Source organism: Palaemon carinicauda, chromosome 13, assembly GCF_036898095.1.
Source record: "Palaemon carinicauda isolate YSFRI2023 chromosome 13, ASM3689809v2, whole genome shotgun sequence".
NCBI classification, from domain to species: Eukaryota; Metazoa; Arthropoda; class Malacostraca; order Decapoda; family Palaemonidae; genus Palaemon; species Palaemon carinicauda.
The window spans coordinates 135,821,945-135,841,566 of NC_090737.1; the positions used below are offsets into that span (position 1 = coordinate 135,821,945).

Below are 19,622 nucleotides of genomic sequence, written 5' to 3' on the forward strand. Positions count from 1 at the left end.
TATGTGTGAGGAATTATAATTATTTGAGTATCCTAGGATAGAACAGGAGTGCAAAATAATTTTTATATATTCTTAAATATGTGGGGGGAATTAAGTTCGGGTACCTAAGATAGAACAGGAGTGCAAAATCAGTAATCAGGAGATTAATTAAATGTAATTTGTGATGCTTCGTTTATGGGAAATTTTGCAGATGCTGGATTGCCTTAGTTTTTCTATAGTTGAGGGGGGGGGGGTTCTAGAGTCGTAAGGAAATATAATGTAGGACATGGATAAAGGAATAGTTAAAAATAACCATACTGTACTATTGAATTAAACTATTCCACCTGTTAAAATTAGAAAGGTTTTGCCAGCTAAAATGGACTCCGGATGTTGAAACAAGCAAACAATAGGCTAGATTAACCTGGAAATCACTTAGCTGATCCTGGAAATCAGATACCTTGAAAATTATAGTCTTGATATTGAAGCAACATTAATGACCTTAGACGAAGTTAATCTGGCAATCTGGTCTCTGGGAGATTATAAACTCCAAGGTGAATATGGCATTTCATGCCCCTTTTTAAAGATAACATGGATCAGACTCCCCCCCCCCCCCTCCCCCCCCTCCTCCCCTCCCCTCTTTTTTTTTTTCTTTTCTTTCTTGCCCTTAATAAAAGCCTTTGTATCTGTAAGATTTCCATATAAAGCAGCATCTATTACTAATTTATATATCTTGTTTCTAGGAATTCAATAACTGCAACTCTTAGCAGTATAGCAACAAGTGGAAGTGAAGGTGACTCAGCTAGGGCCTCGTCCAACGGCGATGGTTCTGCTAGTTCTTTGAGCCACAGAAATGGTCCCGATCCTTGGGAAGAGGAGGTGAGACATTATTATTATTATTATTATTATTATTATTATTATTATTATTATTATTAGCCAATCCACAACCCTAGTTGGAAAAGCAGAATGCTGTAAGTCAAATGGCTCCAACAGAGAAAATAGCCCAGTGAGGAAAGGAAAGATGTAGTTAATTTGAAAGCAAGGCTCCATATTCTGCATGCATACATACAGTTATTAAACAATAATTAGCAACATCAATAGTAACTTGGTACAATTTCTTTAGGTGGTATCTGTTCATGGGTATGGGTGGAGAATGTATACTGTATACAGTACAGAACTGTATACATATGTATTTACAAAATGCATCTATATACAGCTTGTGTATATGTATATACTGTGTAAAGTACAGAACTGTATACATCTGTGTTTACAACATGCATCTGTATACAGCTTGTGTATATGTATATACTGTATAAATTACTGAACTGTATACATAACTGTTTACAACATGCATCTGTATACAGCTTGTGTATATGTATATACTGTATAAAGTGCAGAACTGTATATATATGTGTTTATAACATGCATCTGTATACAGCTTGTGTATATGTATATACTGAATAAAGTAAACAACTATACATATACTGTATTTACATGCATGTGTATACAGCTTGTGCATATGTATAAACTGTGTACAGTACATAATTGTATACATATGTGTACACAGCTTGTGTGTGTAAAATTTAAAATTAAAAAGTGTATTGGGTAAAGACAGGTAAAGTAAGATTTATGAATAATGAGAATATAGTAATACTAGCCTTACTTGGCTTTAATTTACTATCCTGTCATTAACAAAAAGAAAATTATATATCATTTATTAAGGAAAATATATTTACAATTCTTTCAATATATGATATTTTATGTACATCATAATATATTGACTTGAATAACTTTTTAGATTATTATTATTATTATTATTATTATTATTATTATTATTACTAGCCAAGCTACAACCTTAGTTGGAAAAGCAAGATGCTACAAGCCCAAGGGCTCCAACAGGGAAAAACAGCCCTGTGAGGAAAGGAAATAAGGAAATAAATAAATGATGAGACTAAATTAACAATAAATCATTCCAAAAACAGTGACAGCATCAAAACAGATATGTCCTATATAAGCAATTAACAACGTCACAATTGATATTAATACTCTCCTTCAGGACTTGCCCTCTGACGACGAGAGTGAAGACACTCCTGTTTACCTGTTTCTAGCCGGCTGCGGTCTGGCCAATTTCATTCCTACCTTCGCGAAGGAACACATAGACCTGGATGCCCTAATGCTTCTAACCGAAGAGGATCTCGTTAGCATGAAGCTACCCATCGGTCCTCGGCGAAAGCTCTTGAAGGCAATAGCAGACAGACTCTCCACCTTGGATGATCCAGGCGAAGTTCATGATAGTCCCCTATAGATGGGAGATATTATAGTGCATTAACGCTTATTTTTAAGTTAATGATAGTACTGTAGTATTTAATTAATGTATATTGTGTGTCGTTCAATTATTATTTTATTCATGTACAGGGTTTATTTTTTTCTGATTAAAATTTTTATGTGTTAATTATTACTCCCAACACATTTTATTATCTAAATCAAATCCAGTCACTTTCTAGTTTTATAAATTCTTAAGACCATGAAGTAAATATGGAGTTGCACATTCCTTGTAGAATTATTATTTGTATTTGTCAAATCATGTATGGGCTGTAACTCAAATCATTTACTGTATATATTGTATATTAGTGGCATTTTATGTTGTAGTAACTGGGTAGACACGTAGTAGACTGTAGCTGTAGCCCTTACAATTAGTAATGATGGAATACTGATCCATATAGGATCATTGTTTTCCTGGAATACTGCTCCACGTAGGGTCATTGTTTTCCTGGAATACTGCTCCACGTAGGGTCATTGTTTTCCTGGAATACTGCTCCACGTAGGGTCATTGTTTTCCTGGAATACTGCTCCACGTAGGGTCATTGTTTTCCTGGAATACTGCTCCACGTAGGGTCATTGTTTTCCTGGAATACTAATCCTCGTAGGGTCATTGTTTTCCTATGTCCTGGCTCGAGGTGTCCTCTGCCAGATTGTTGCCATATCAGTTTAATTAGGAGAGAAATTGATTTAGGTATTTTAACTAATTATCAATTATATTTTATGCACAAACCATAGCATTCTGGTGTTGAAATATCTGAAATATCTTCATGTAAACAATCCTCAAAATTATTTAGTTGTTTGTGAATACAAGTAGAAATGACAATGATTATTACATTTGTATAATACTGACTGCCCCATCTGCTTTTATAAGTGAAAAATGTAGTGAAGGTTATATCTATATAAAACATAAGAACCCTTTTGATATAATAACTTGAATTGATAGATTATAATTTTATCATGATGTTTCAAGAAACTTTGTGTCAGTTTTTAAGGATATTATACCAAAAGGCAAATATTGTACACAACTTAATTTTATATAAAACATCAATCCTTTTAATATAAAAACTTGAATTGATAGATTATAATTTTAACATGATACTTCAATTAACTTTATTGTCAGTTTTTAGGGAAATTATAAAAAATGCAATTATACACTGTATTGGTCCCTGAAGTTAATGTTGTATTGGTCCAAGTAACATTGTATCATTTCTTAAATCATTACCAAATTGTTGCCAGTATTTGAGGGACTCGTTCACAGCAGCTTGTTCTTATTTAACCAGCATTTATTCTGTTATCAAGAACGAGTGGTCTTAATAAAGACATGGGTACATCTACCAAAGACACTTCTGTTTGTTGTTTGTCACTCCCTAAATGTCTAATATCAGAAAACTTTGTCGATTTACTTTTGTTTAACAGTTTTCATATCCACTGATTGGGATTGTGGTGGCCTAGTGGTAGTGACCTCGCTTGGTGATTGCCAGACTGGGGTTCGAGTCCCACTCAAACATGTTCCCCTGGTCAATGTAACCTCATCATCCTTGTGAGTCATCAACAGCCATTGTCTGGCTCTCCCTAGTCCCAGCTTGGATTGATAGAGGGCTTGGGCGCTGATCATATGTAATATGGTCAGTCTCTAGGGCATTTCCTGCTTAATAGGGCAATGTCACTGACCCTTGCCTCTGCCATTCATGAGCCACCTTTAAACCTATACCCCTTAACTGTCATTGTTTCTATTGTAACTAAAACATTCTATTACTCCTTCGAATAATTACATTATACTTGAAATGTAGTTCCTTCACGATTTAAGTTCGATATAATAATAGTATCTATTAGATACTATTTAATATCCAATATTACCTCTCTCAAACCAGCAAACAGAATTAATCAAGTCATCTTGGCGAACTGTTAAGTTCATCCTACTCCTCAAGACGTCCCAAAGACTTATTTATTCATAATAAAAAGTAATGATTTGGTAATCAGAATTTATTTTTCTGATAGAACATTTGTAAAAATATCCTATAAGGAACTGTCTATATGTTGAAAAAAATATAAGCGATTCCCTAAAACTTCAGCAACGTATATATGCATAATTCCACGTCGGTACATTCCAGTCCTCTGATTGGCTATAACTTCCTCATCTGTGATTGGTTGTTGCCTTTGTTTACTATTGCTTCTAAGTTTTCACTCGTAACCAAAGAAGTCAATTATTCCTTCAATAATTTACATTATACTTAAAATACGAATTAGTGATGCAGTTCCTTCGCTATCTAAGCTCGATGTAATAATAGGATCTGTTAGAATATTGAGTAATGCTACGTCATACTTAATACCTCACTCAAACCAGTAAATAGAATTAATCAGTCATTTAGACCGACTGTGAAGTTCATCCTACTCCTTATGACGTCCCAAAGACGTATTATTAATAAGAATTATTTGGCAATCAGGATTTATTCCTCTGATAAAATGCCTGAAAATATAACTATTATTCCCGTATAAAAAAAAATCCTAAGCTAAAGCGCTAGAATGAAATTTCCTCAAAATTCGGGTTAGTTTTACAAACAACAACGCATACGTCATTGGAACTCCCTCATGGCGTGACATTCCAGTCCTCTGATTGGCTATAACTTCCTCAGCTGTGATTGGTTGTTGCCTTTGTTTACTATAACTTTTCACACTCGTAAGTAAAACTCAATTATTCCTTCGAATAATTTACATTATACTTGCCATGTAACAAAATACGAATTGCAATCATATACTTTAGTTCCTTCACTATATAAGCTCGATAGAATAATAGTATTTACTTGAATATCGACGATCAGACTATCATAAAATCCAGCAAACAGATTAATCAGTCATTTAGCAAGTAAAGTTCATCCTTCTCCTCACAGACGTATTTTTTCTTAATAGAAACAATTATTTTGGTCATTAGAATCTATCCCTCTGATAAAATATATCATTAAAACATCTTATAAGCGACTTAAAGAAAATATACTTAAAGAAAATATAACTAATTTCTTTAAAAACTAACAAATCTTCAGATCTAACCCCACATAGTTGGAGCGTTTAAAAAACAATTAATGGAAATTTGGGCTGATTTTCTCAACAGCAACTCATAAGTCGCAAGAACTCTCTAATGACGTAATATTCCAGTCCTCTGATTGGCTATATCTTCATCAGCTGTGATTGGTGGTAGCCTTCGCTTACTATAGGTTAACGAACAAACACATGCACATCTGACATCGTAGCCAAAATCATATGAAGTATTCCTTCGAGTGCAACGTATTTATTTCATCTTTACCCTTTAGAAAGATTCATTATATATTTATTACAAAATAAAAAACTATATTTAGTTAATTTTCATAAAATTTGTATTTTTTAAAGCTAGAATTTATCTGCAACAAGAATAGTTATTCCACCATAAAGTATTAGATTGTATGACGTCATATACTATCACCAATCACAGCAGAGGACAAATTAGCCAATGAGACGACAGAGATTTCCCGCTAAAAGAACATATGGAGAGAAGGTTCCTCTAGCTTATGGACTGCTATTGACGAACCGGTCAAATTCACGCAAAATTTCATTAAATGATTATTCATTTTTTTATTCCTCGAAATATATTTCAAATATTATATAGCAATTACAGACATTGTATTTCTTTAAGTAATCACGGTCGGTTAATCTGATCAAGGATGTAGGATGGAATTGATTTTCGCTTTATTTGATATATTTATGATACAGTAATTAATTGCAAACCTAGAGGTACTACAAATTGAGTAAATAAAATAACGGGAAATGTACTAAATAATTTACTAGGGAAGGAATAAAGAATAATTTCAATCGTAATGAAAGAATGAGAACGAAATCTAGATTAAAAATGTGGACATGTTTTCCAACAGCAGCTCATAAGTTTGTGGGATGCGCTCTTATAGCACCCGGCGGGATATTCCCTTCCTCTGGTTGGCTATAACTTCCTCAACTGTGATTGGTAGTTACCTTAGCCCGCCACAGTTCAACAAACGTACACACGCACATTAATCATCGTAGCCAAAACACAGTCAGTTATTTCTTCCAATATGACGTATTTATCTAACTTATACTCTTTAACAAGATTTGTTGTCTATTTATTATAAATTTTAGGATTATTATTAGTTCATTTTATTGAAAAGTATATTTTTTTTAGCAATAACTTAGCTGTAATAAATATAGATTTTTTTGCACTACCCAGTTAAGTTCATTCATAAAAATACGATTGTATTACGTCATATACAACCATCAATCAGAGCTGAGATAGATTCAGCCAATGAGACGCCAGATATTTCCCGCTAGAATGCATAAGGTGAGAGGGTTCCTCTGACTTATGTGTTGCTGTTGGCCAAAAAGACAGCTTTCTGAGAGACAAATTATTCAAACGCTCTAGCTAACGTTTACGGAGGAGTTAAAGTTACGTCATATTGTTTTAACTAAATGGATTGATTTTTCATCCTGTTTCATTTTATATTTATAACTATGATAATTAAGTAATCTGAGAAGAATATTGTCTTGTTTATTATATATTTTAGATATTATTCAAATATTTACCAATTAAACTGTTTTGTCAGAGCAAAAACATGGTTTTTAAAGTTGCCAGCTTGCCTTTTTTCAGACGGTTTAGTTCTGTTGACAATTAGATAATGGTCCCTAGACTGAGTGTTACAGTAGGAAGTAGCTTAAAAGAAATATGTCGTAAGTGGCCTTGTGATCATTAATAAGTTGTACAATGGGTTTCCGGACATGTTAATGCTACAGCTGTCAATGTACTGACTCGCAAGTCTCAATTTGGACACACCTTGACAAAAATGGACAATTCATGTTGGGATTTGTCACTTACCCAATAGGGAGAGATTTTTGGTAGAACCCTACTTCAGGTCAGTAACCTTGTTAAATTTATTATTCTCCAGATCCTACAGTTGATAAGGACTTTTATTTTAATTTTCTGTACCCCTGTTACTGCTTCCTTTTCCTTTCTTTTATCTTGCAGTCCAGCCTATTCTAAGGTTTATTTATGTCTTTTCTTTAGTAGTACATCCACGGAAGTTTTTTTTTTCTCTGGTATATTTAATTGCCGAATGTCCTTGGCCCTAGCACTGGTCCTTGTGACCCAAATGCAGTTTTAGTTTCCTAGTTAGGTAGTGGAGTTAGTATGTAGCTTTGTGGACAGGGCACCTATTGCATACTATTTCCACCCTACTTTATTGAAAAATTGTATAAAATAAAAATTCCTCTGCGTATCTCAAAATCTCGGTTGTCATATCTGACCAATTTTTCATATATTAAATTTTGCATCAAAACTTTGTAAAGCTCCTGTGATTCCTTGTACTGTATTGCAAGATTTAGTGCAAGCCGTGGACATAGCCTAGGATGTATTCAGTTTTGGAACACTGCTGTGTGAATTAAGGACAGGTCTCAAGAGTTGGCCCCAATTCAAGTAAGGAGAAGGTGATCTAAATCAGGTTAGGTGGGGAAACGTAAAAAACAAATGTAGTACAGGAGGTAGGTCCTCGAGTTACGAATAAGATTCGTTATTATGAGTCGCATGTTTATTTGTGTTGTAAGTTGCATTTTATATATAGTCACCCTCATAAACTAACTGCCTAAGTAATTTTCTCCACTTGTTGGGAAATAAAAAAAACCTCATTTCCTAATGCTTTATATCATTGTGTTGAGCTTCAGTTGCATTTTATATATAGTCACCCTCATAAACTAACTGCCTAAGTAATTTTCTCCACTTGTTGGGAAATAAAAAACCTCATTTCCTAATGCTTTATATCATTGTGTTGAGCTTCAATTGACAAATTCTAATTCACAAATTCTTCTGTTAAAAATTTATGAATTGAAGCTCAAGACAAAGATATAAAAAATTAGGAAATGAGAAGGTTTTTTTTTTATTTCCCAACAAGTGGAGAAAATTACTTAGGCAGTTAGTTTATGAGGGTGACGATATGTAACATTCCGGGTAAATATATACTTTAATTTCTAGCCAAATACATAACCATAGATTTTTCTTAATTACTATCTTGTGTGTTATGTATTTCTGACCATGTTTATAGGGCCAAAATAATTTTATTTTACATTTCCACAATTTTCCCAAAACGACTTTTATTAGCATATTTCTATAAATAATATCTAGTAATTGTATATAAACCCATAACCATGAATTGTTGGGTAATAATGTAAGTAATCAAATCTAAGTTTTGGTAAAGTTTTACTGTATTACAGATTATCATTTAGTACTTAAAATATATGTTTTCCTGTAGTAAATAACATGATTCAACCGAATTTGACCTTCATTTCAACCGCAAACAAACAGAACAACCAGTTCGACTAACTTCAAGTAGCCGAACTGGTTGTTGTTGTGGTTGAAATGAAGGTGAAAACCTGTTGAATCATGTTATTTGCTACAGGAAAACATATTTTCTATTAAAATGTTTAAATATAATGGCTCTTGTTCCACCGTGGGCTCTCTTCGCTTGCCAGACAACAAAAACATCAAGCTCATATGTACTGGCAAGCGGTAATGTTGAGCTGCGCATGCGAACATTAGTAATGTTCCGCTAACATTAGCAACGCTAAATATAATGATTCTTGTTCCGCCACTGGCTCGCTTCGCGAACATTAGCAATGTTATGTTAACATATATATATTTTTAAAACTATTCATTTGCGACAGGAACGAGTGTCATTTTCAAAGAGAGCGGACCTTCTTCTATAGTAAAAAGTAGTTTTTTCCCTAGGTTACATTACCCTGTTTTAAGTTTTAACCCTTTTACCCCCAGGCTCTTTGGAAATTTCCAACCCTTAACCCCCAGGGGGTTATTTTTTTCCCAGCACATTTTGCAGTATATTTTCTTTAAATTGCTCTAACAGCCTTAATTTTTGTCATAGAGAGGTCGGGTTGGTCTCATTCTCTTGGAAAATGCCTGAATTTTCTGAAAAAATTATCAAAAATATGAAAAAATAAAGTTTTATAGCATTTTTTTGCAAGGACGTACCGGTACGTCCATGGGGGTAAAGGGATGGGTTTTGTGAAACGTACCAGTACGTCCTTTGGGGGTAAAAGGGTTAATAATTGGTGACACAGGGGCTAACGTTGATAGGGAAACATGTTCCGTTTCCCAGAACATAGGAGCAATGAGATAATGTTTAATCGCGAGCGAAGCAAGCATACGGCAGAGCAAAAACCATGAAGTCATTAGCTCTATTAATTATGAAGGTATTTGTAGTACAGTGCAATGTACACTACACGAACAACTCCTTTGAAAATGGAATGGAAGTTCTGGCAAACGAAACTTCCAGTGTTTTGACTGAGTTTCATAAGTATTACTCGGTAGTTAATTCAACATAACTAAAAAATTATGACTCCGCTAAATCGTCATTGAAAACGCCTACGTTTTCAAGCCGTAAAAGATAGTTTTAATATAAAAGTTTACCGACAAACCACCCGTTTGAGTTTCTGACCCCTTATATAAAGACAATTATGGGAGAGACCAGTGGGATATCATCGTTTTTTTGGGTGGGGGAAATGCCAAAATCTAGTGATTTGCAGCAATAATAATGGTCAGAAATGCAAGATAAACACAAGATAACCAGTTGGAAAAACACTGTACAGTATATGGTTCATGTAAGTAGGTGAAAATTAAAGTCTCATAATTATGATTCGCTTACGTCCTTCTGATAGTTTTTGCTCCGTCGTGGCTTGCTACACGCGCAGAATTAACGTTGCATCACTATTCCCATGTATTGGCAAGTGGTACATGTTGAGTTGCTCTCACAAGCCCCGTGGGCCAGTATTTCGTAAATATATTTTTTAACTTCTTATGGTTTTTGTTCGGCCGTGGCTTGCTGCGCTCACAAAATTAACATTGCATCACTGCTCCTATGTTTTCAAACATCATTAAGAATTCTGAACGTATACGCCTTTCGTCTATTTTTCCATTTCATCAATTACTGTATTCAGGAATTGATTGACAACGTTGAGGTTCAGCATGATCTCGATTGTTCCCAAAATGTAACACGCCAATGGTATCTGAATCAGCTGTTTTCTATCTTCTGTTGCCGGAAAAACTCCTCAAACTCCCTGGGGTTGGATATTGCACAGCCCTTGTACAAAGTTTTCGTATAAGACCTATGTTAGACTTCATGAGAGTCGTGTAGACTTGAGAAGCTTATAGCAGCATAGAACTTCTAGCAAGTTCAGAGGTAGCTTTTGCATTCACACTTGTGACATGTGGCAGATAGGGCTTCCACCCTCAAAACTGTCCTCTACTATCGTAAGCCCTTCTTAACGGGTAAGAAACTGTGTATCTCTGTCTGTCACAGGTATATTCTGGTAGATAGAAGATCATCACCTTGGTTCACGAGTGCCTGTTTAGTATATCAGAACCCAGCTACTTGCAACATCAAGTCCTTTTTCATTTCTCCCTTCAAAAGTAGCTAGCAGGAACCAAGATGACTTTACTTCCATCAGGGGAGGACACTGGGAATATTATTACAGCAACAGAAGGTATAAGAGAGAAGATCCTAAAACTGTTATTTTCTGACCTCTTGTAACAATTACCCGGTAGATGTACTGTCTGTTCCTTCAAGAGAGGATTCAAGCACACAAAGTCAGACATATTAGAATTTCCCAGCTTTTAGAGAGAACCTGTCTTAAAAATAAGAGTCTGGTATCGAAATACAGTACAATCTTCTCTTGCCTATTACCTACGGAAGTATGCCCTCTGGTCCCTCAGTAGCTGCATCCTTGGCTCATTGATAGTTGATCATCAGAGCGTGGAGCAAACCATCCTCCTCACGGCACAAGAGATATCTCATCTAAGATAGCCGTTAAAACGTAATTCTAGAATGAAAAGGAAGATGGACTGGCCTTTCTACCTCATCATTCTTCACCTTCCTTGTGGTGAAGCAGTCACTCTTGTTATTTGCTGGATTTTGATGGTGATGCAGGGAAGCCATATGATCCAGCAAATTTTCTCGATAATTAGTGCTTGTTTAGAACTATCTCCTCCCATCCTCCTAGATGGGCAGCGGGGATGGCCAAATGTATGCAAACCCACTTCTCAAAGTGACCGTACATTCTGACTTCATATCCTCCATGTGGATATAGGTTTATCCTTGACCATCTACCAGTCCTGGTAGTGACCTTGCCTAATACCATCTGCATCTTCATTCCCAGGTCTTTAGGAGGTTGACAGGAGCTCTCATTATTGCTGCTTTACAGGATGAAAGTACTTTGACATTTCTCTAGTAAGTAAACCAGCCACTTGGTAAGGAACTTCCTCCCTCCTAAGGATATGTCTCCTATTAAAGGACTAGGCTTTGTTTGAGTGCAGGAACAAATCTCAAATTTTAAAAGTAATTTGTATTTCTCCTAACTATACAAACCTGAGTCCAATAAGTTGCTCTTCCTGCCTCAACCAACCCGCAAGTCCTAGGCTGAAGGTCAAAGTGAAGGTCAGTGGCCTGTCGGATGGGCAGGTTTCCCTGCTACACGGCAGTAACCACTGTCACTTCGTTAAAAGTTTTAACAGCCATATCTGGCATTGCTAAAAACATACTCCCTATTAAAGGATTTAGGTTTATATATTTGTAGCTAGAAAAAAAAAAAAACACAAATTACTCTACTACAGTATAAAGAATTTGTGATTTTACCTTTTTACTCAAGTATATGATGACCCTTTTTAATCATCCAAACCATAACAATAATTCCTGGACACATTTTCATATCATTATTTACATATAATATTTAAAAAGAAAAAAAAAATCATGTCTGCGACTATCACGACAAAAGAAACTAATTTTAACATATGTTCTGGCAGCATTACAAGAAACATCTTAAGAAATTTCATGTGCAAAATAGTACCAAACCAGCACAATTTGTGTAAAATTTCAACCAGATAACTTCTTCCAGGACTTGCCAAACATTAATTAGACATTATTAAAGTTTGAAAAGGAAGAGCCAATATTAAGTCCTAATACTGTACTGTATATCAACTAGATCTTGTTGTCAGTGCCAGATAAGGAAGGCACAATCCAATTTTTCATATAACAACCAAGGCAACCTTCTGCTCTATCCTGTTATTTTACTGTATAACCCATACATTTCTCGAGTGCCAGTATATCCCAGGTAACCCCTTACAGGTGTGTTGATGCACCTTTAAATTAATTTACGTCACTATTGATGGTTCGGTTTATGGTATGAACAAACTTGCTCCACTGACCCTGACTTAGAAAGAAAGTGCAAGGAAAGGGAAGCATAGAGCAAGCACAAACTAAAAAATCTAAAAAAAAAAAAAATAGCTCAAGCTTGAGGCTATAGGGAAACTGAGAGGCAAATTGCACAATGATAAAAAAAATTGAGTATGCCTACATTATTACTTCATCACTGACAAGACAACTAATATTATGAAAGGTACTGGAAATCTAGTATTAGATGGTTCATTTAAAATTTACAAAAAGTCCCCACAGGAAGAGAAAATAGTGTTGGAGAGTGAAGATGGTCTGTTGACGCTACGATGGTGGAAGTAGAAAAAGATGTGATATGGTATGGCTGAAGGAATTTGGGCAGTAACCCATTCATCGCTTAAGTGCCACTTTGGGAAAATGCAGCAGTTGCACTATACTGCTCTGAGTGGATCAGGACAGGTTAGAACAGATTTTTTTTTTTTTCCCATCTGGTTTGCACAACTTCGAGAGCTGTTTGACGGGGAACATGACATCTTATTGACTTCTATGTTTAGAACCTTTATCTATCTATGCTTAGGGTTGCTTTTTCCTATCAGCCTTTTTTAAACATTAAACTTACCCGCTGGTTATATAAAAATAGCTTTAGTCTCTGACGTCCGGCAGAAATTTAAAAAAAAACCGCGGCAATCGCATATAGAGTAGCCAGGTGTACTGTACACTAGCGCCCTCACGCGAGATATACAGAACCATTCCATACTTCTTCAGATCTTCTCTGCTGCCATTGCTGACAACATCGTTTGGAATTCCCTCGCTAACTACCTTGGATTTTGGACAGTTATCTTGGTGATGTACATTTTTTGGGTTATTGGCTTTCGCTTGTTTGATTTTGCTTTCGGATTCTCTTGAATACTTATTGATTTGGATTACTTGGATTATTTGGACCCTTGCTTGTTTTTTAATCTCTCTGTTTAACTTTTCAATATGGCCGACCCTTCTCCTTCATATAGGAAGTGTGTGAAAGGGTGTAAGACCCGGCTTCCTAAAGCCGCTGTAGATCCCCATTCAATTTGTTCTAAATGTAGAGGTAAAATTTGTGAATTGGGGGATCGATGTGAAGAATGTATTTCATTGTCTGAGAGTGAGTGGCTGGCTTTTGACCGCTACTCTCGTAAATTAGAGAGAGACAGAGTTAGGGGTAGTTCTTCTCGATCTAGAGAATTATCCACTTCCCGTATCATTGAACTTAATCCTTCCCCTGTAGTGGTAGTTTCAGATCCCACTACTGTTTCATCTGAGCCTACACTTAAAGATATGATGACCGCGATTCAAGCCCTTGGAGTAAGGGTAGAATCTCTCGCGGCGGACAGAAACCAGCTCATGTCCGACGTGAACCAGTCAAAAAGTGTTAGTGTAAAAAGTGCAATTAATGTGTTCAGTGATGTGAAGGGTTGCTTGAGGCTGTCGTTCACCTAGCCTTAGACCTCTTCCAAGCTCCCCGACCCATGAGAGAAGGAATGTTGTTTAGCGAAAGGGAACGAGAGGCATTATCGCTCGTGCAGACGTCCCCTCAAGCGTACCTGTTGTCGCATCGCAGGACGCTCACCTTCACCATGGGAAAGGTGAGGTTAGTTTGTTATCTTCGTCTTCGGATGACGCTACGCACAGCAAGGGCTGGCGTCATGCTTCCAGACCTCTTAAGAGGAAAGCGGATTTAGTGGCTCAGCGTCGCGATCCCTCGCCGCAAGCACCTGGCTGTAGCCATTGGGACAGTCCAGAGCGTTTTCGTTCCTCTGTCGAAGGTTCTCCTGCAAAACGTCCTGATAGGATGTCAGAGGTTGACAAAGGTTTAGTTCAGCCAGATATGGATCTTGTTCCTGAGTCTGGTGTTACGGTACATGCACCGCCGCTTCCGTCAGACTGGTTTCCGTCTTCTGAAAACTTGGAGTGTTACGTAAGCAATGAGGAAGGCGAGTTCGTCGTCGAAGTTTCTTCACCTGTGTCACCGCATGTTGATCCTAATTGGACTATGCTGCAAGGCATGCAACAGCAGCTCTCATCCTTTATGCAGTCTTATCAGCGTCCTGTTAGCAAAAATGTGGTTCGTCAAGATTCCAATCACAGGGATTCTTCGCTTCTTAAGACTTCTAGTCTTGTCACGCGTGATGACGTTTCTGTCGCACAGGCGGCTAACAAGCAAATACACAACGTTGAACGGCGTAATAAGGCTTCTGTATTCTGTATCTCATCGAGTTCCTGCTTCTCTTGATATCAAACGTCAAGCTACCAAGCGTGACGTCGAGCGTCCACTTCCAAGCGCGGAGACGATCGCCAGGCAACTAAGCGTGACGCCGAGCGTCAAGCTAAACCTGACGTCGAGCGACAGACACGTGGCGTTAACATCAAGCAAACCGTGACGTCCAACGTTAGTCAGATGTTGTTCGACATGCAGTCGGACGTGACGTCGACCGCAATATTAGCGAACGTCATGTGGACGTCAGCCATACCAAACGTCTTGATCGCGCGCACCGCAGTGCCGATTCTCATGTTCGCGAGCGATAGCTTTCTGAACGTAGAGCTTTGATTCATGGTGATACTGCCCGTGAGCTATATTGGACAGTGGTCGCTCTCGCAAGGAGTCTCCTCTTGTTTTGCAAGATACTGCTACGGCGGATGGAGTTCTTTCGGAGGAAGAACCGGATGATCACTTTTCCCCGGATGAACTCTTGGATGTTTTTTCTCTGAGGAAGAAGAGAATAAGACACCTCAACACTCTGTCGACCTTAAAAAGATTGTTAGTCTTTACGGAGTTATTTCCGGATCATTTTGTTCCCGTAGCCCCACGTTCACCTCCTTCGGAGTTTACCTTAGGAAAAGCATCGAGAACATCGCTTTTTACTAAGATGGTACTCTCTCGTTTTTCAAAGAGAGCATTAAAGTTAATGGGTGATTGGATGCAGTCTAGAAAAGACCTAGGCAAGTCAGGATTCGCTTTTCCCCCGGCCAGATTAGCTTCCAAGTCTAGTGTATGGTACGAGACAGGAGAAGTTCTCGGCTTGGGAGTTCCTGCCTCTGCTCAGGGCGACTTCTCAAGCCTAGTAGACTCTTCTCGTCGTTTGGCCATGAGAAGGACTAAGATCTTATGGTCGATGTCTGAATTTGATCATCTCCTCAAAGGTATCTACAGAGCATTCGAAGTGTTCAACTTTCTCGATTGGACTCTGGGAGCCTTGGGGAAGAAAGTTTCTGCACTGAAGGATCCTGACACTGATAGCTTTACTGTATACATGTAATGTCGTGTATGGATAAAGCAGTTAGAGATGGCTCGAATGAGTTAGCAGCCCTGTTCACAGCCGGGGTCATTAAGAAAAGAGCAACTATGTGCTCTTTTCTTTCTATGGGGGCTACTCCATTCCAGAGGTCGGAATTGCTGTTTGCACCGATTTCTCCTTCTCTGTTCCCTCAGGAGCTAGTAAGAGAGGTTGCTGCCGCCTTGACCCAGAAGGCAACTCAGGACTTAGTCTCCAAGATGGCAAGGAAGGTTCTTCCAACTTCCTTCACCAGCCGTAGAGAAGGTTCTTCCAACTTCCTTCACCAGCCGTAGACCGAAGGAAGATACTTCCTTTCCTCACGTTTCACAGCCATTTCGTGGAAAGTCCGTTGGTAGGGGTAGCTTCAGACCCGATGGGAGAAGGTTTAGAAGGAGAGGTTCTAGATCTGGCCGAAGCAGAGTCTGACTGCTTTTGCCTTCAGACAGCAGTGGGGGCCAGGCTAAACAACTTCTGGCAAGCCTGGGAGAGAAGGGGAGCGGACCCGTGGTCCGTTCGTGTTTTAAAGGAGGGTTACAAGATCCCGTTCATTATGAAACCTCCGTTAGTTTTAGACCCTGTGGATCTCTCTCCCAGATACAAGGAGGAGTCGAAGAGGCAGGCTATGCACCTTCAAATGTATCTCTTGAAATCACCAGGGTTTTACAACCGCTTATTCCTGGTTCCCAAGAACTCGGGGGATGGAGACCAGTCCTGGACGTAAGTATCCTCAACGACTACGTTCAGAAGACAAAGTTCTCTATGGAGACTTAGAAGACTGTGCTTGCAGCAGTAAGAAAGGGCGACTGGATGGTCTCGTTAGACCTCCAGGATGCTTACTTTCATGTCCCGATCCATCCAAGTTTCAAGCGTTATCTGAGGTTCATGTACAGGAAGGAGGTCTGCCAGTTTCGGGCCTTGTGTTTTGGCCTCAGCACCGCCTCTCTAATCTTCACGAAGATCATGTTGAATGTAGCGAGTATGCTCCACTCAAGAGGCATCAGAGCCTCCTTGTACCTGGACGATTGGCTCCTAAGAGCTCCCTCTTTCAATCGCTGTCTGGAGGATCTGCGTCTGACATTGAGTCTGTCAGAAGAGCTAGGGCTTCTTGTGAACTCAGAGAAGTCCCAATTGATTCCATCCCAGAAGATTCTCTATTTAGGGATGGAGATTCGGAGTCTGGCTTTTCAGGCTTTTCCGACACCTTCAAGGATACGGCTAGCTCTCCTAAAACTTTGTGCTTTTCTAAAAAAAAAACGTCTGTTCAGTAAGAGAGTGGATGAATCTCCTAGGAACTCTCTCTTCACTAAAACAGTTTGTTTCTCTGGGAAGACTAAACCTACGGCCTCTTCAATTCCATCTCAATTTCCATTGGATCAAAGAGGACAGCCTCGACACGGAAAGCATTCCCCTTACGGAACTGATAAGAAAGTGGCTCCAGTGGTGGAACAACCTAAGCAGACTTCAGGAAGGTCTCTCGGAGCAAAAGAGCCCAGACCTTGTGTTGTTTTCCGACGCCTCGGACTCTGGGTGGGGAGCAACACTGGGAAAATCAGAGATCTCAGGTCTGTGGACAAGGGAACAGGAGAGCCTCCACATCAATCAAAAGGAGCTGTTGGCAGTCCTGTTGGCTCTCATAGGTTTCGAGGGGTTAGTGTTGAACAAAGTAGTGCAAGTCAATGTCGACAACACCACAGCATTGGCATACATAGCCAAAAAAGGCGAGACTCACTCGAGGTCACTTTACGAGATAGCAAGGACTCTTCTCGTTTGGGCAAAAGAAAGAAAGGTAACCTTGTTTACAAGATTCATACAGGGAAAGAAGAACGTGATGGCAGACAGCCTTAGCAGGAGGAATCAAGTTCTACCCACGGAGTGGACTTTACATCTGGATGTATGCGAGAAACTTTGGCGGATTTGGGGTCGTCCGTTCATAGACCTGTTCGCGACCTCAAAAACGAAAAGGCTGGAGACATATAGCTCACCAGTTCCGGACCTCGAAGCGACACACATAGACGCGTATCTGATGGATAGGTCTCACCTGGATGTGTACGCGTTCCCACCATTCAAAGTGCTGTACTGTACAAGATGTTGCAAAAGTTCGTGTCTCACGAGGGAACCAGGTTGACTTTAGTGGCTCCCTTCTGGCCGTCAAGAGGGGGGTTCACAGAGGTACTGGAATGAATGGTGGACGTTTCAAGAAGCCTGAGAATAGATCTTCTCAAACAACTTCACTTGGCAAGAAACCATCTAAACCTCCAAGCTCTACGTCTGACTGCCTTCAGACTATTGAAAAACTCGCAAGAGCTAGAGGATTTTTGAAGGAGGCAGCTAGGGCTATCGCTAGAGCAAGGAGGCCTTCTACCATCAAGGTTTATCAGTCCAAGTGTGAGGTTTTTAGAGAATGGTGTAGAGCTAAATCAGTTTCTTCATCCAGTTCCTCTGTAACACAAATTGACGATTTCTTCTTAGACCTTAGAAGAAAGTACAACTTTTCCTCCTTGACCATCAAGGGGTACAGGAGTATGCTGGCAGCTGTCTTCAGACACAGGAATTTAGATCTCACAAATAATAAAGACCCTCAAGATCTTCTCAGATCTTTTGAGACTTCTAAGAAGCGTCAACAAGAATCACCAGCCTGGAATTTAGATGTTGTTTTGAAATTCCTCATGAGTGACAGATTCGAGCCTTTACACTCGGCTTCTTTTAAAGATCTGACTTTGAAGACACTTTTCTTAGAAAGTCTGGCAACAGCTAAGAGAGTCAGTAAAGTTCACGCTTTTAGCAAGAATATTGGCTTCAGAAATGGCAAAGCCATATGCTCCTTGCAGCTTGGATTCCTGGCCAAAAACGAACGTCCTTCTCATCCATGGCCTAAATCTTTCGAGATTGCTAACCTCTGATATGGTTGGAGAAGAGTTGGAGAAAGTCCTGTGTCCTGTTAGAGCACTGAAGTTCTATCTGGACAGAACTAAAGATTTAAGAGGCAATTCAGAAGCTCTTTGGTGCGCAGTCAGGAAACCTTCGTTACCTGTATCTAAAAACGCCCTATCATTTTTTATAAGACTTTTAATTAGAGAGGCTCACTCACACTGTGGTGAGGCAGACCTTAAGCTGCTGAAAGTAAAGGCTCATGAAGTTAGAGCTGTGGCAACTTCTGTAGCTTTTAAACAAAATTGTTCTCTGCAAAGCATCATGGACACAACTTTTTGGAGGAGTAAATCTGTGTTCGCCTTGCATTACTTGAAACGTGTCCAGACTCTTTATGAGGACTGCTACACTTTGAGATCATTCGTAGCAGCGAGTGCAGTAGTGGGTGAAGGATCTACCACTACGTTCCCCTAACCCTAGTACCCTTTTTCTTCTCTTGGAACTTTTATATTTTTTATGGTTGTATGTGGAGATTGGTCGACAATCTTCCGCAATCTTTGATTTAGACAGGTGGTAATTTTGTTCCTTGAGAGCGCCCGGAACAAAGGTATTAGTTGAGGTCCTGTCAGCATAGAGGTTATTTACCGGTTTGACAGCTCCTAGAGGTTTTCAGCCCCCTGGGTGGATCGCTGGATCTCATAAGGATAGCAGACATAATGAGGCAGAGAATCATTGAAGTCAGCTTCCTTAACAGGTACGAACCCTTAAGCTTGTTTTAATTAACTTTTAAGTAATATTCCAACAATGTAGCTGTCTCTAACCCTCCACCAAGGGTGTCAATCAGCTATTTTTATGTAACCAGCTGGTAAGTTTAATGTTTAAAAATATTTGCATAATAAAATAAATTTTTGAACATACTTACCCG

General features: G+C 38.7%; 1 protein-coding gene across 4 annotated transcripts in view; it reads left to right on the top strand.

Annotated features, from left to right (window-relative positions):
- Sans (SAM_USH1G_HARP domain-containing protein Sans) overlaps positions 1–19,622 on the top strand; it is a 202,394-nt gene that overhangs the window by 116,629 nt on the left and 66,143 nt on the right. For 2 of the 4 annotated variants that reach the window (XM_068385913.1, XM_068385911.1), the window contains exons 8-9: positions 720–855; positions 2,033–3,639. The exons of 1 other annotated variant lie outside the window; for it this stretch is intronic. In XM_068385913.1, coding sequence (XP_068242014.1) covers positions 720–855; positions 2,033–2,281 — 385 coding nt within the window. In that variant the 3' untranslated portion in view covers positions 2,282–3,639. Of the gene's footprint in view, positions 1–719; positions 856–2,032; positions 3,640–19,622 lie in introns of those variants that run through there. One more of the 4 variants, XM_068385912.1, reaches the window with a different exon arrangement.